The 17,927-nt window shown below is 45.0% G+C and overlaps 1 protein-coding gene across 1 annotated transcript in view; it reads right to left on the minus strand.

The window, feature by feature from the left end:
* The window catches only part of LOC109879218 (MAM domain-containing glycosylphosphatidylinositol anchor protein 2), a 425,402-nt gene that overhangs the window by 275,775 nt on the left and 131,700 nt on the right, over positions 1–17,927 (minus strand). Inside the window, exon 3 of the mRNA XM_031800190.1 lies at positions 7,653–7,827. Coding sequence (XP_031656050.1) covers positions 7,653–7,827 — 175 coding nt within the window. The remainder of the gene's footprint in view (positions 1–7,652; positions 7,828–17,927) is intronic.

Consider the following 17,927-nt stretch of genomic DNA (forward strand, 5'->3'; position numbering starts at 1 on the left):
AACCCGGACTTCACCAAAGAAATCGGTAATACAGACATTGTCATCCTGCAAGAAACCTGGTATAGAGGAGATGGACCCACTGGTTGCCCTCTAGGTTACAGAGAGCTGGTAGTCCCATCCACCAAACTACCAGGTGTGAAACAGGGAAGGGACTCAGGGGGTATGCTAATTTGGTATAGAGCAAACCTAACTCACTCCATTAAATTAATCAAAACAGGAACATTCTTCATTTGGCTAGAAATTCAAAAAGAAATGATCCTAACAGAGAAAAATGTCCTCCTGTGTGCTACCTATATCCCCCCACTAGAATCCCCATATTTTAATGAAGACAGCTTCTCCATCCTGGAGGGGGAAATCAATCATTTCCAGGCCCAGGGACATATACTAGTCTGTGGTGACCTAAATGCCAGAACCGGACAAGAACCTGACACCCTCAGCACACAGGGGGACAAACACCTGCCTGGAGGTGACAGCATTCCCTCCCCCATATGCCCCCCTAGGCACAACTATGACAACATAACCAACAAAAACGGGTCACAACTCCTGCAGCTCTGTCGCACGCTGGGTATGTACATAGTCAACGGTAGGCTTCGAGGGGACTCCTATGGTAGGTACACCTATAGCTCATCTCTTGGCAGTAGTACTGTAGACTACTTTATCACTGACCTCAACCCAGAGTCTCTCAGAGCGTTCACAGTCAGCCCACTGACACCCCTATCAGACCACAGCAAAATCCCAGTCTACTTAAACAGAGCAATACTCAATCATGAGGCATCAAAGCCAAAGGAACTGAGTAACATTAAGAAATGCTATAGATGGAAGGAATGCAGTTTGGAAACCTACCAAAAAACTATTAGGCAACAACAAATTCAATCCCTCTTAGACAATTTCCTGGGTAAAACGTTCCACTGTAATAGTGAAGGTGTAAACTTGGCAGTAGAAAATCTTAACAGTATATTTGACCTCTCAGCTTCCCTATCAAATCTAAAAATCTCAAATAGAAAACCGAAGAAAATTAACAATAATGACAAATGGTTTGATGAAGAATGCAAAAATCTAAGAAAGAAATTGAGAAACCTGTCCAACCAAAAACATAGAGACCCGGAAAACCTGAGTCTACGCCTTCACTATGGTGAATCACTAAAACAATACAGAAATACACTACGGAAAAAGAAGGAACAGCATGTCAGAAATCAGCTCAATGCAATTGAAGAATCCATAGACTCTAACCACTTCTGGGAAAATTGGAAAACACTAAACAAACAACAACACGAAGAATTATCTATCCAAAATGGAGATGTATGGGTAAACCACTTCTCCAATCTTTTTGGCTCTATAACAAAGAATAAAGAGCAAAAACATATACATGATCAAACACAGATCTTAGAATCAACTATTAAAGACTACCAGAACCCACTGGATTCTCCAATTACATTGAAAGTTACAGGACAAAATAAAAACCCTCCAACCCAAAAAGGCCTGTGGTGTTGATGGTATCCTCAATGAAATGATCAAATATACAGACAACAAATTCCAATTGGCTATACTAAAACTCTTTAACATCATACTTAGCTCTGGCATCTTCCCCAATATTTGGAACCAAGGACTGATCACCCCAATCCACAAAAGTGGAGACAAATTTGACCCCAATAACTACCGTGGAATATGTGTCAACAGTAACCTTGGGAAAATCCTCTGCATTATTATTAACAGCAGACTCGTACATTTCCTCAATGAAAACAATGTACTGAGCAAATGTCAAATTGGCTTTTTACCAAATTACCGTACAACAGACCATGTATTCACCCTGCACACCCTAATTGACAATCAAACAAACCAAAACAAAGGCAAAGTCTTCTCATGCTTTGTTGATTTCAAAAAAGCCTTCGACTCAATCTGGCATGAGGGTCTGCTATACAAACTGATGGAAAGTGGTGTTGGGGGTAAAACATACGACATTATAAAATCCATGTACACAAACAACAAGTGTGCGGTTAAAATTGGCAAAAAACACACACATTTCTTCACACAGGGTCGTGGGGTTAGACAGGGATGCAGCTTAAGCCCCACCCTCTTCAACATATATATCAACGAATTGGCGAGGGCACTAGAAAAGTCTGCAGCACCCGGCCTCCCCCTGCTAGAATCCGAAGTCAAATGTCTGCTGTTTGCTGATGATCTGGTGCTTCTGTCACCAACCAAGGAGGGCCTACAGCAGCACCTAGATCTTATGCACAGATTCTGTCAGACCTGGGCCCTGACAGTAAATCTCAGTAAGACCAAAATAATGGTGTTCCAAAAAAGGTCCAGCCACCAGGACCACAAATACAAATTCCATCTAGACACTGTTGCCCTAGAGCACACAAAAAACTATACATACCTTGGCCTAAACATCAGCACCACAGGTAACTTCCACAAAGCTGTGAACGATCTGAGAGACAAGGCAAGAAGGGCATTCTATGCCATCAAAAGAAACATAAATTTCAACATACCAATTAGGATTTGGCTAAAAATACTTGAATCAGTCATAGAGACCATTGCCCTTTATGGTTGTGAGGTCTGGGGTCCGCTCACCAACCAAGACTTCACAAAATGGGACAAACACCAAATTGAGACTCTGCACGCAGAATTCTGCAAAAATATCCTCCGTGTACAACGTAGAACACCAAATAATGCATGCAGAGCAGAATTAGGCCGATACCCACTAATTATCAAAATCCAGAAAAGAGCTGTTAAATTCTACAACCACCTAAAAGGAAGCGATTCACAAACCTTCCATAACAAAGCCATCACCTACAGAGAGATGAACCTGGAGAAGAGTCCCCTAAGCAAGCTGGTCCTGGGGCTCTGTTCACAAACACAAACACACACTACAGAGCCCCAGGACAGCAGCACAATTAGACCCAACCAAATCATGAGAAAACAAAAAGATAACTACTTAACATATTGGAAAGAATTAACAAAAAACAGAGCAAACTAGAATGCTATTTGGCCCTACACAGAGAGTACACAGCGGCAGAATACCTGACCACTGTGACTGACCCAAAATTAAGGAAAGCCTTGACTATGTACAGACTCAGTGAGCATAGCCTTGCTATTGAGAAAGGCCGCCGTAGGCAGACATGGCTCTCAAGAGAAGACAGGCTATGTGCTCACTGCCCACAAAATGAGGTGGAAACTGAGCTGCACTTCCTAACCTCCTGCCCAATGTATGACCATATTAGAGAGACATATTTCCCTCAGATTACACAGATCCACAAAGAATTCGAAAACAAATCCAATTTTGAAAAACTCCCATATCTACTGGGTGAAATTCCACAGTGTGCCATCACAGCAGCAAGATTTGTGACCTGTTGCCACGAGAAAAGGGCAACCAGTGAAGAACAAACACCATTGTAAATACAACCCATATTTATGCTTATTTATTTTATCTTGTGTCCTTTAGCCATTTGTACATTGTTAGAACACTGTATATATATAATATGACATTTGTAATGTCTTTACTGTTTTGAAACTTCTGTATGTGTAATGTTTACTGTTAATTTTTGTTGTTTTTCACTTTATATATTCACTTTGTATGTTGTCTACCTCACTTGCTTTGGCAATGTTAACACATGTTTCCCATGCCAATAAAGCCCTTGAATTGAATTGAATTGAGAGAGAGCGAGAGAGAGAGAGAGAGAGAGAGAGAGAGAGAGAGAGAGAGAGAGAGAGAGAGAGAGAGAGAGAGAGAGAGAGAGAAAGGAGAGAGAGGGAAATAGAAAGGGGAAATGGAGACAGAAGGAAAGAGAGAACAGGCATAGAAAGAGCCTTGGCGACAGTGTGGATAAACACCAGCCACACAGACAGACCCTGCCCGTTGTGACAGACTGAGAAGAGTGATTGGCAGATGGAAGAGAGGCTTTGGATGTCAGATGAAAGCGTTTTTTCTTAACCCCTGCCTTGACAAGGAAATGAGAGGAGAGAAGAGAAGAGGAGAGAAGAGGCAGAAGCAGAAGCAGAAGCAAAAGCAGAGGCAGAGGCCGACGAGAGGCAGAAAGGAGAGGCAGAGAAGAGAGGCAGAGAGAGGCGAGGCAGAGAGGCGAGACAGAGGAGAGAGATCGAGACAGAGGAGAGAGGCGAGGCAGAGGAGAGAGGAGAAGCAGCGGAGAGAGGAGTGGCAGAAAGGGGAGACAGAGAGGAGAGACAGAGACAGCACTGCAGACTGCTCTGTGTTCTGCCACAGAGAGAGTGGGAGAAGAGGAGAACACAAGCCCAAAGTTTATCACTGGCAGTGATGTTACGGAAGGGAAAGTGCTCGTTTTAAGTGCTGGAAGTTGGTTTGTCTGGGACAGATGATTTTTGCTTGTCTAGGGTTCAGACGAGAGCAACCATCCTTCATTTAAGTGCACCTCTGTGAAGTTGTGGATTGCAGCTAAAAAAGGTGCCCCGGACAACTCCAATCAGACCTCACTATTGAAATGGCTAGTTTGGCTAGGCTGGAACTTGCTGGATTTGGCACGGCTGGAACCTACTGGGTTTGGCTAGGCTGGAACCTACTGGGTTTGGCTAGGCTGGAACCTACTGGGTTTGGCACGGCTGGAACCTACCGTGTTTGGCTATGCTGGAACCTACTACGTTTGGCTAGGCTGGAACCTACTGCGTTTGGCTAGGCTGGAACCTACTGCATTTGGCTAGGCATGAACCTACTCAGCGTTTGGCTGGACTGGAACCTACTGGGGTTGGCTAAGCATGATCCTACTGCGTTTGGCTAGGCTGGAACCTACTGAGTTTGGCTAGGCATGAACCTACTGGGTTTGGCACAGCTGGAACCTACTGGGTTTGGCTAGGCTGGAACATACTGCATTAGGCTGGAACCTACAGTGTTTGGCTAGGCTGGAACCTACTGGGTTTGGCTCGGCTGGAACCTAATAGTTTTGGCTAGGCATGAACCTACTTGGTTTTGCTAGGCTGGAACCTACAGTGTTTGGGTAAGCTGGAACCTACTATGTTTGGCTAGGCTGGAACCTACTGCGTTTGGCTAGGCTGGAACCTAATGCGTTTGGCTAAGCATGAACCTACTGCGTTTGGCTAGGCTGGAACCTACTGAGTTTGGCTAGGCATGAACCTACTGGGTTTGGCACGGCTGGAACCTACTGGGTTTGGCACGGCTGAAACCTACTGAGTTTGGCACGGCTGGAACCCACTGTGTTTGGCACGGCTGGAACCCACTGTGTTTGGCACGGCTGGAACCCACTGTGTTTGGCACGGCTGGAACCCACTGTGTTTGGCTAGGCATGAACCTACTCTGCGTTTGGCTGGGCTGGAACCTACTGGGTTTGGCTAAGCATAAACCTACTGCGTTTGGCACGGCTGGAACCCACTGTGTTTGGCACAGCTGGAACCTACTGGGTTTGGCTAGGCTGGAACCTACTGGGTTTGGCACGGCTGGAACCTACTGGGTTTGGCACGGTTGAAACCTACTGAGTTTGGCACGGCTGGAACCTACTGGGTTTGGCACGGCTGGAACCTACTAGGTTTGGCACGGCTGGAACCTACTGGGTTTGGCTAGGCTGGAACCCACTGTGTTTGGCACGGCTTGAACCTACTGGGTTTGGCACAGCTGAAACCTACTGGGTTTGGCACCACCTGAACCTACTGGGTTTGGCACGGCTGGAACCTACGGCGTTTGGCTTGGCTGGAATCTACTGGGTTTGGCTCGGCTGGAACCTACTGGGTTTGGCTAGGCATGAACCTACTGGGTTTGGCACGGCTGGAACCTACTGGGTTTGGCACGGCTGAAACCTACTGAGTTTGGCACGGCTGGAACCCACTGTGTTTGGCACGGCTGGAACCCACTGTGTTTGGCACAGCTGGAACCTACTGGGTTTGGCTAGGCTGGAACCTACTGGGTTTGGCACGGCTGGAACCTACTGGGTTTGGCACGGTTGAAACCTACTGAGTTTGGCACGGCTGGAACCTACTGGGTTTGGCACGGCTGGAACCTACTGGGTTTGGCACGGCTGGAACCTACTGGGTTTGGCTAGGCTGGAACCCACTGTGTTTGGCACGGCTTGAACCTACTGGGTTTGGCACAGCTGAAACCTACTGGGTTTGGCACCACCTGAACCTACTGGGTTTGGCACGGCTGGAACCTACGGCGTTTGGCTTGGCTGGAATCTACTGGGTTTGGCTCGGCTGGAACCTACTGGGTTTGGCTCGGCTGGAACCTACTGGGTTTGGCTCGGCTGGAACCTACTGGGTTTGGCACGGCTGGAACCAACTGGGTTTAGCTCGGCTGGAACCTACTGGGTTTGGCACGGTTGAAACCTACTGAGTTTGGCACGGCTGGAACCTACTGGGTTTGGCACGGCTGGAACCTACTGGGTTTGGCACGGCTGGAACCTACTGGGTTTGGCTAGGCTGGAACCCACTGTGTTTGGCACGGCTTGAACCTACTGGGTATGGCACCACCTGAACCTACTGGGTTTGGCACGGCTGGAACCTACGGCGTTTGGCTTGGCTGGAATCTACTGGGTTTGGCTCGGCTGGAACCTACTGGGTTTGGCTCGGCTGGAACCTACTGGGTTTGGCACGGCTGGAACCAACTGGGTTTGGCTCGGCTGGAACCTACTGGGTTTGGCTCGGCTGGGAACCTACTGGGTTTGGCTCGGTTGGAACCTACTGGGTTGGGTTGTTAAGACTGTTAGCCACTGTACAATTTCTCCAACAAAAACACACAATGTCTGGTCTAGGACCCCAACTCAATCAAGTGCAGTCTGAAGATAGAGGAAAACGGCAATGCTGGTTCACATAGAATGTTTACACTGCATCAGATGTTGGTAACTGTGTTACAAATAACACACCTTGCAACCTGTTTTTCTTACACTCTTACAGACATTGTCATTGGATATTTATGCAAAACCACACCTGTTCACACCCTTTAAAATTCTGAGTTAACTCATAGTAACTGGTGTCGTAGTGCAGAGGAACATCCTGGAGGGGGGGTTGTAGCTGTGATGGAAGTGCACTGACGTGTGTCTTCACCACTCATCAATTGATGAGGTGAACAGGACAATCAATGGCCGATCAATAAAAACAATACAGTGTATGGCCATTCAGTTTAATGGATCCCAACAGACATTTCCATTTTATGGGGCCGGGATTGAAACCAGAGTACTTACAGTACATGGATAGACACAACATGACAATAAAGTACCTTTTTAATTTAATCAACAATCTGGATACACAGAGCATCACCAAAGCACCTCTGGAAAGAAAGCATTTTGGGGCGACAGGTAGCCTAGTGGTTAGAGCGTTGGGACAGTAACCGAAAGTCGCTAGATCGAATTCCCGAGCTAACAAGGTAAAAAGCTGTCGTTCTGCCCCTGAACAAGGCAGTTAACCCACTGTTCCTAGGTCGTCATTGTAAATAAGAATTTGTTATTAACTGACTTGCCTAGTTAAATAAAGGTTTAATACAAAAATAACAAATGTACTCAGAGGAAAAACCAAACCTTACCGTTGTGGTTGAAATCTAGTTGAAAATGAAACAAGAACTGTATACTGACTCGTTACTTTGGATTTGATGCAACATTGAGAAGGTACACTGAGATAACAAGAAAACAATGTTGGCCCAACCACTGTGTCCGACGGTAATTTGCAGGACTTACAGTAGACGTCGACCCGTATGGACTTGATGGCCGGGGAGCCCAAGCCGTTCTCAGCCTTGCAGTAGTAGCGTCCCCCTTGGTGTCTCTGGATCTTGGTGATGTGCAGCGTCTCGTTAAACACACTCGAGTCCTGGAAGCGGTCAGACACACTGCCTGCTGTCTTGGTCCATCGGATCTGGTGGAGGAAATATGGTTGTTTAGATGACTTACAGATGTAGGATCTTAATTTGAGCCAGTTTGCTACAGCAGGAAAATAATCCTGCAGCAACACAACATTTGTATTATTATGTGGATGATAATTAATGGAGATTTTTGTAGGGGTAAAGGAAAATCAAGCCTGAAATGTCAAAGTGGAAATTACAAACTTCAGAAGCCTTTTAAAAACCTCAACTATAATACACCTCAAATATACTACACGTTTCTGTTAACCTCTTTCAGCCCTGGAAAGGTGAGTCTCTACTCTACCAATTTCATCTTCTCATTACAACCACATCTAATACACTGTCTGACTCTTCCCCTCCTCAAAGAAGATCTGATATCTCTATCTGTTAGAGTAAAACCCTCAATCACAACTTCACTCTTTCACTAACTGGTGCAACCCTTAACCCTTAACCCCGTAGCAGGGGGTGGTAATGAAAGGTGAACTAGCATTCAGTTCATTCCTCTGGTCTACAACATGGAGGTGTAATTGACCCTCCATCATATTTGTCTCTCCCGTTCTCATTAAAGCCTGGACAGGTGGTGCAGGCTGACAGAGACAGAACCACTGAACATGGGACTTAATTAATCTCTTTTTTTAAGCTACTGCTATATCACCCCAGATATATACTGGGTTAGCTAAGCGACAGCATACCCACACATGTAAGTACTGTATGTATGCACATAAGTGCTCACACACAGACTGGTTTTGCCTCCACAGTCAACACACACAACATATCTCTGCTGTCTGTGTGAGGAGAGAGGAGAGAGAGAGAGAGAGAGAGAGAGAGAGAGAGAGAGAGAGAGAGAGAGAGACGCAGCATTATCCCCGCCGTTTTGTTAGAGTGTGTGTTTGTTAGTGTGAAATCAAATGTTATTTGTCACATGCGCCGAATACAACAAATGTAGACTTTACTCTGAAATGCTTATTTACGAGGTCTTTCCTAACAATTCAGAAATACAAAGTACAAAAAAATTTTTTTTTTCCTAGAATAGGAAATAGTAACACAATAACGAGGCTACAGTGTATGTGTGTGATGCATCAGAGTGGGGTTCAAAACCTAACATTCCATCTGTTGTCCAAGCTAGAGGCCAAAGTCAGAGACAGAGAGAACACACTTCAGATGTATGTAGCCATGGAGTTTATTATTAGCCTGACAACAGTCCTTTTCTGGCCTCAGGCTGTTGTTCACAGTGGGGGAAGAACAAACTAACTAGCCACAGTCTTTGTATGTCGGATAAACTAGCCTTAGTTTATATGTCACATTAAAAGGGAACTAAAACTCAGAGATCCTACCCGCACGCGTTAAGCAAAAGTTCAACAACATGAACTCTCCCCAGAAGTTATTAAATAAGTTATGAGGATAAATTAGATTGTTCTCTGAATTCTCATTCCACCATCCTTTCTCCTTCCTCTCCTTTACTTCTCCTCCAGATACAGTACCATCATAAATACTAAGAGAGACAGTGAGAGAGTGAGAAAAAAAGTGAGAGAGAGAAAGACGGAGATATAGACTGAGACAGAGAGAGAGCTGGCTTCAGCACAATTCAGTATTCTACCAGCTTATATTCTCCCATTTATTTCCTCTCCTCTGCCTTTTGTGTAAAGAGCTTTTGAGTTCCAGCAAAGCACCAATATCAGTGTATTGTTCGAGGGCCACTAAGAAGTGAGTATTCAAATAGCATCCATGGTTTTCAAAGGGAAAGTGGTACTGTTTGTTTCACATGACGGTATACCACATCATCTGACTTACTGAGAAGCTTTGAAAGTCTTTCCGGGAGCCCCACAGCCATTTTGCTCTACACTCTTTCTTTTAAACTTCCTTTGTGTGGGTGCTAGGGTATGTCTGTCTGCCTGGGAGCTAGTGTATGTCTATCTGTCTGGGAGCTAGTGTATGTCTATCTGTCTGGGAGCTAGTGTATGTCTGTCTGTCTGGGAGCTAGTGTATGTCTGTCTGCCTGGGAGCTAGTGTATGTCTATCTGTCTGGGAGCTAGTGTATGTCCTTCTGTCTGGGAGCTAGTGTATGTCTATCTGTCTGGGAGCTAGTGTATGTCTATCTGTCTGGGAGCTAGTGTATGTCTGTCTGTCTGGGAGCTAGTGTATGTCTATCTGTCTGGGAGCTAGTGTATGTCTGTCTGTCTGGGAGCTAGTGTATGTCTGTCTGCCTGGGAGCTAGTGTATGTCTATCTGTCTGGGAGCTAGTGTATGTCTATCTGTCTGGGAGCTAGTGTATGTCTATCTGTCTGGGAGCTAGTGTATGTCTGTCTGTCTGGGAGCTAGTGTATGTCTATCTGTCTGGGAGCTAGTGTATGTCTGTCTGTCTGGGAGCTAGTGTATGTCTGTCTGCCTGGGAGCTAGTGTATGTCTATCTGTCTGGGAGCTAGTGTATGTCCTTCTGTCTAGGAGCTAGTGTATGTCTATCTGTCTGGGAGCTAGTGTATGTCTATCTGTCTGGGAGCTAGTGTATGTCTGTCTGCCTGGGAGCTAGTGTATGTCTATCTGTCTGGGAGCTAGTGTATGTCCTTCTGTCTGGGAGCTAGTGTATGTCCTTCTGTCTGGGAGCTAGTGTATGTCTATCTGTCTGGGAGCTAGTGTATGTCCTTCTGTCTGGGAGCTAGTGTATGTCTGTCTGTCTGGGAGCTAGTGTATGTCTGTCTGCCTGGGAGCTAGTGTATGTCTGTCTGCCTGGGAGCTAGTGTATGTCTGTCTGTCTGGGAGCTAGTGTATGTCTATCTGTCTGGGAGCTAGTGTATGTCTGTCTGTCTGTCTGGGAGCTAGTGTATGTCTGTCTGCCTGGGAGCTAGTGTATGTCTGTCTGCCTGGGAGCTAGTGTATGTCTGTCTGCCTGGGAGCTAGTGTATGTCTATCTGTCTGGGAGCTAGTGTATGTCTATCTGTCTGGGAGCTAGTGTATGTCTGTCTGTCTGGGAGCTAGTGTATGTCTATCTGTCTGGGAGCTAGTGTATGTCTATCTGTCTGGGAGCTAGTGTATGTCTGTCTGCCTGGGAGCTAGTGTATGTCTATCTGTCTGGGAGCTAGTGTATGTCTATCTGTCTGGGAGCTAGTGTATGTCCTTCTGTCTGGGAGCTAGTGTATGTCTGTCTGTCTGGGAGCTAGTGTATGTCTGTCTGCCTGGGAGCTAGTGTATGTCTGTCTGCCTGGGAGCTAGTGTATGTCTGTCTGTCTGGGAGCTAGTGTATGTCTATCTGTCTGGGAGCTAGTGTATGTCTGTCTGTCTGTCTGTCTGTCTGGGAGCTAGTGTATGTCTGTCTGCCTGGGAGCTAGTGTATGTCTGTCTGCCTGGGAGCTAGTGTATGTCTATCTGTCTGGGAGCTAGTGTATGTCTATCTGTCTGGGAGCTAGTGTATGTCTGTCTGTCTGGGAGCTAGTGTATGTCTATCTGTCTGGGAGCTAGTGTATGTCTATCTGTCTGGGAGCTAGTGTATGTCTGTCTGCCTGGGAGCTAGTGTATGTCTATCTGTCTGGGAGCTAGTGTATGTCTATCTGTCTGGGAGCTAGTGTATGTCTATCTGTCTGGGAGCTAGTGTATGTCTGTCTGTCTGGGAGCTAGTGTATGTCTGTCTGCCTGGGAGCTAGTGTATGTCTGTCTGCCTGGGAACTAGTGTATGTCTATCTGTCTGGGAGCTAGTGTATGTCTATCTGTCTGGGAGCTAGTGTATGTCTGTCTGCCTGGGAGCTAGGGTATGTCTGTCTGTCTGGGAGCTAGGGTATGTCTGTCTGTCTGTCTGGGTGCTAGGGTATGTCTGTCTGTCTGTCTGGGTGCTAGGGTATGTCTGCCTGTCTGGGAGCTAGCTTATGTCTGTCTGTCTGGGAGCTAGGGTATGTCTGTCTGTCTGGGAGCTAGGGTATGTCTGTCTGTCTGGGAGCTAGTGTCTGTCTGTCTGGGAGCTAGTGTATGTCTGTCTGTCTGGGAGCTAGGGTATGTCTGTCTGTCTGGGAGCTAGGGTATGTCTGTCTGGGTGCTAGGGTATGTCTGCCTGGGTGCTAGGGTATGTCTGCCTGGGTGCTAGGGTATGTCTGTCTGTCTGTCTGGGAGCTAGGGTATGTCTGTCTGGGTGCTAGGGTATGTCTGTCTGGGTGCTAGGGTATGTCTGCCTGGGTGCTAGGGTATGTCTGTCTGTCTGTCTGTCTGGGAGCTAGGGTATGGCTTTCTGTGTATATCCACCAGGGCACTGTGAGAGTAAGCCTGGGAGTACAGTTTGACCCTCTCTTCTCTTCATGATCTAAGACAATCATTGAAGATCTGAGAGGAATGACTGTGTATTTATCTTTATTATAATACATGTAGCTCAATCCAAGCTGAGTTTCAATTCAGCTGATACCCATGTAGCTCTTTCTAATAATGTAGAGGGCAGTGACTAAGGGTTAAGGGCTGAGGAAAGACTCATACAGGCTGAAAGTTATGGCCACACTTCCTAATGTCACAATTTAACACTTTCATTTTAGGGCATTATCTTTAATTGCATGTCCAATAACTGTGTACTGTTCTAGCCTGCTTTATCACACGTTTGTGGGTCACAACATTTATTACCATTACAAATAGGCCCGTGTCTTGTTTACATTTACTTTCAATACTACAGTTCAAAAGGTCACACAGGTGTGAAATGGCTCCATCCTCTGAATCACATTCTTCAGACTACAACACACAGAGAAACTTTACATATCCCCACCAATCAAGAGCATTAAAAACCATAAAAGCGGTTAGTTCCCATGCAGAAAAATAAACACAATAATAATCCTATTCTTCTTGTAAGTCATCATTCAGTCTAGTCTCTGGCATTCTAATAAAATAAATCTACATTAGCCTGTAAGGAACGTTGCTCTCCCAGCAGTGTTGGACAACACACAGTGACATCTAGCAGCTAATGGTTATGTTTGCAGCGACAGTGGCTGTGATGCTGGGGTTGTATGTCGGAGCATGCGTCGTCAGTTGATCTCCCACGCTGCAACGCTGTACCTGCCCCCCTCTCTGTCCTACCATCTTTGAGCTCTCAAGGTTTCCGAAGGAGAAGGTCTCTAAAAGCCAAGTTTGGCCAACTGTGGTGTAAAGTAGTTAAGTTAAAATATTGTAAAGGAAGTCATTTTTTGGGGTATCTGTGCTTTACTATTCACATTTTTGACAACTTTTACTTTTACTCCACTAACATAAAGATGTTTAACCCCATTTTCTCAGTATCCAATTGGTAGTTACAATCTTGTCTCATTACTGCAACTCCCATATGGACTCAGGAGAGGGTTGAGAGCCGTGCATCCTTTGAAGCATAACCCAAACAAGCTGCACAGCTTTTTGACACACTTAAGCCAGAAGCACCAATGAGTTGGAAAAAACACCATACACCTGGCGACAGTGTCAGTGTGCACTGTACTCGTCCCACCACAGGAGTCACTAAGGACATTCCTGCCAGCCTAGCCCGGATGAGGCTGGGCCAATTGTGCGACGACCCATGGGTCTCCTGGTAGCGGCCGGCTGCGACAGAGCCTGGACTCGAACCCAGAATCTCTAGCTTGCACTGCAGTGCAATAGACCACTGCACCACTCGTGAGGACCCATAAAGATGTACTTTTTACTCCCATACATTTTCCCTGACACCAAAAAGTACTCGTTAGATTTAGATTTCTCAGGCAGGACAGAAGTATTGTCCAATTCATGCACCTTCAACCACATTCCCACTGTCTCTGATCTGACGGACTACACACAAACACTGCATTTCTAAATTATGTTTGAGTGTTGAAGTGTGCCCGTCTGTCCGTACATTTTAAAAACAAGAAAATTATACTGTCTGGTTTGCTTAATATAAGGAATTGACGTATAGCATTTACTTTTACTCAAGTATGACAATTGAGTATTTTTTCACTACTGTACTTTCAGTAAGTACATTTAAAACCAGAATCTTTTAAACTTTTAGCATTTTATTGGGTAACTTTTGCTTTTACTTGAGGCATTTTCTATTAAGGTATCTTTACTTTTACTTGAGTACCTTTTCCACCAGTGGTGGCCAAGTATGACAATTGAGTACCTTTTCCACCACTAGTGGCCAAGTATGACAATAGAATGGCAAGAGAAAAACAGACATGGGTACATATCACAGACTGACTGATTTTCAATGTCTTTTCAACCCAAAATACTTATTTTCAATGTCTTTTGCTCATAGGGAATTTTGTTCATTTCAACTAAGATTGAAAGGTCTGAATCACAGAATTAACAGGTACCAAATCATAAACAACAGAAGACGAATATCCAACCAACGATTCAACCATCAAACAATCCAACCAGCCATCCATCCATCCAACCAACCAACCATTTAACTATCCAACTATTCAACCAGCCAACTATCCAACCATCCAACCATCCAAGTGGCTGTACCATAGCCCAGGGAGAATGGGGGTGTCTAGGATCACACTCCACACTCCAGGCCACAACTAACCCTTGGATAAAATATCTTTAGCTATATCCTCCCATGATTATACAATACTGGGGGCAGCTATACCCAATCTTCCCACTCCAGGGCAAAAACTACAGTATCTACAGTATCTACAGTAACTATATTCTTCTACAGCCTTTGTCCCCCTGGCATAGATGCTAGCCTGCTAGACCCTAGCCTGCTCATGGCTGTATGCGGCTAAATTAAACCACCTGACCCTCTTACCCACCTGTCTGAACTTGACCCAGCAGATAATTGAAACAAAAATGGGCGGTGTTGGGTGTTTACTCTGTGGTGTAGCTGGCGTGATGGTGCGTTTGTGTTTGAGTGTGTGTGTGTGGGGGGGATTACTGTGTGTGTGTGTGTGTGTGTGTGTGCTCAGTGGTGTTGCTGGCATAGTCAGACTGTGTCCTCAAACACAGTGTGAGCGTACAGACTGGAGGCAGGCCAGAGTCCAGCTCAGAAGATACCTCAGGGGAGAGAGAAAGATGGCTCTATCATGGGAATTACATCTCACAGTGGCTGTCACTCCATCCATTATTTCACAGGTGCTGAGTCCAATCTAATACCTGTCTCTGTCAGATTGTAATGTTTTGGTGAACCCAAAAAAGTGATTGTGACGAATCCTTTTACACACTTATTAATATGGTGAATGCCAATTGATAAACAATTTAACATTGACTTAACTCTTCAACATAACTTAGATTCCAGTGGGTCTAGTTGCTATGTCAATTTTGCTTGGCTACCCAGACTCATTGCTCCAGCCAAACGCCACACCACGCCCATGAACGTTTCTTCTCCGACCCCTCTAGAATGTGAACACATTCGAACCATCCGATTGGTCCCAGAAATGAATGGGTAGGGCCAGAGCCAGAATACACGTGGGTGAAGCAGCATTTTCGAAGTACATAATTAGCTTTGATACTCTGATTGGTTAGAGACGATCCAATCACAAACGACGTCACCACAAACGACTTTCAATGATGGAAGATTCAGACTGAGATGTAGCGAACGATAGAGCAGTGGAAGAATTCAGTGTGAGTAGTCGGCCAAATGTACATTGCTGCCGAATTGAATGTTGCTTATAATGAATAGGCTTATAATTGCATCTCTTTGGAGTACATTGGGTATTTCCAGGCTTTGTTTCTAATAGCAAGACCTTATAAAGGGCAAGGCCTTGCAACTGATGCTCAGAGGGTTGATCCTCTATGAACAGATACACATTGTTCTTCTGCATTATCACTGTTCACCTACGTAGTGCAGAATATGTGAATGTAAGAATGAAAGCTTCTGTACGTGAGATATCCAGTAAAGTGCATGCCTGCGTCCCAAATTGAATGTGATTCCCTACATAGTGCAGGGCCCCAGGGCCCAAATTGGCCCTGGTCAAAAGTAGTGCACTAGAAAGTGAATAGGGTGCTGTTTTGGACGTAGCCATGTTGTGCCCTCTTCATAATAAAAGCCAACATGCTGTATGGAACAGAATGTCACCAAGGAGAATGTTCTATTAATCTTCCAATCTAACATTCCTTTTAGCGTGTGTGTGTGTAGGATTTTATTATTAGACTGTCTCTATTTTCCTGACGGGGAGGCGGGCGCGGGATGGAGAACCTCACGCTGTGAGAAAGTGGACGTCTGGTTGGACAAGAGCCACAGTCTCCATAGGTGGGGGGTCTGAGGGGGATGTGGGTCATTAAAGAGCGTTGCATGTTTATAGACCTGAAAATAATGAAATGCTGGTAAAATTGGTAACAATGGCCCTGTTTAGGTCACGGTTGGCTTGCTCACTTTGTGTGGCACTGGTGCTATAACTGTCTCTCACACGTCTCAGTCAGGGTACTACCAAGGGAGCTGCTTGTTCTTACTTAGGGAGAAGGACAAGCCCACTGGGCACACACATGTTGAATCAATGTTGTTTCCACATAATTTCAATAAAATTGTTGTATAAACGTGGAATAGACATTTATTTGTGCCCAGCCCATGTCATGTAATGGGGATGTCTTTAGGTGTATGCAAATGATAAAATAGTACAGGGATTGTGACATGACTTTATAGAGATTAACTTCACAATGACAATGACTCCAATGTCATATGAGGTCAATATGGATCAGTGGCTTGGTGGATATTGGTAGCAACACCAAAGTTGTGGGTTCAACTCCACATATACATTTATATTGTATGTGTGTTAACTAAGTTGCTTTTTATAACACTGCCAACTTTAAGAAGAATATAAGGATACTTTCCTTTCAGATAGCAGACATTCTTTGTTTTGTTTTCAAACCCACCCATGGTGCACCATTGGTCATTTAAAAAATGTCATGACAAGTGTTCCCCTTCCTCCTAATCAAAACTTTCTCTTTCTTCTCTTTCTTTTCTATATACTATAACCTTGCTCCTCTCTTGGGGAGGAAAGAGTTAAGTCAAATTAGCATGCAGTTGAACAAACAAACTTTGAAAAGGGGACAAAAGGAGGAACAAACATGCAGAGGCTAAGACTATGAACTCGCTTGGAAGTTTTAATTCTAATGAAAAGATGAAGGGTTATTATTCACTTACAACTCTGTACTTGATAAGAGCGGACACACCTTGTGTTTTCCCAACAGCCTCAGGACTAGCACACCAGTACCAACTACCCCCAAATAACCCCCTCTTCTTCCTATCTACTCTTTAGTCCCTACAACCCCCCTAACCCTTCGTACCCCCCTCTACCACCCCAGAACCACCTGAGACCCAGGCTGCTCCATCTCTAAGCCCAGAGTGACAGCCCTGTTCCTCCCCTGCCATGGGATCTGACTGGGGCTCATAATGACTCACTTTCAAAGGAAATCCTGACTCTCCTGCTATTGCCATGTATCTCTTTGATCTCTCTCTCTCCCCATCTTTCTCTCTCTCCCTCTCTGTCGTTATCCTTCTCTATCGCTCTCCCTCCTTCTCTCTCTCACTTTTATCACACATTTTAATTAACAGGATAGAGGATAGAAGTTAAGGCAGGGGAAATAACAAGTTGTCACTACGGATGAGAGCAGAAGATGAATCGCGAGTCGGAGTGTTTCACTAATTTAAGTGGCCCTCACCTTTTCAATGGGAATTAAAAAATCAATAGCCTTCTCTGCATCTGAATCAACAGGACAGGATGTGTACAAATGAATGCTAAATATATCGATCAAAGGGGAATTAAATATGAATTAATGTAAATGGCGGACATTCCCGTCCCTAGATATCGCTGAGTCCCATTTAATTTGTCTAATCGAGCAAATTGGATACAATGTTGGACACATGTACTACTTACCAGAAAAAGGTAATACATTATTGTCAAGTCTTAGCCGCACCATTGCAGAGCTGACAGGATGTTCTGTTTTACATGATAGAGAATAATGTCTGTTCTACATAAATTTATGTCCGAATGTTCTGTAATATAATATCATCTGAACTATCCCCTTGAAGACTCATCGTGGGTGGGAATAAGCATTTGATTGAAACTGTCAAGAACCAATCAAAAGTACTTTGCCCTGGGGGCTCAACACTTTAATTGGTTGGAATCCCAGAGCTTAATTAAACGCAGAGCATGGATGAAAAGATCCTTGTTAAGATGCTGAGGACCCACTCTGCTCCCTCCTCCTGCATTCACAACAC

The sequence above is a fragment of the Oncorhynchus kisutch genome, linkage group LG21 (assembly GCF_002021735.2).
Source record: "Oncorhynchus kisutch isolate 150728-3 linkage group LG21, Okis_V2, whole genome shotgun sequence".
NCBI lineage: Eukaryota > Metazoa > Chordata > Actinopteri > Salmoniformes > Salmonidae > Oncorhynchus > Oncorhynchus kisutch.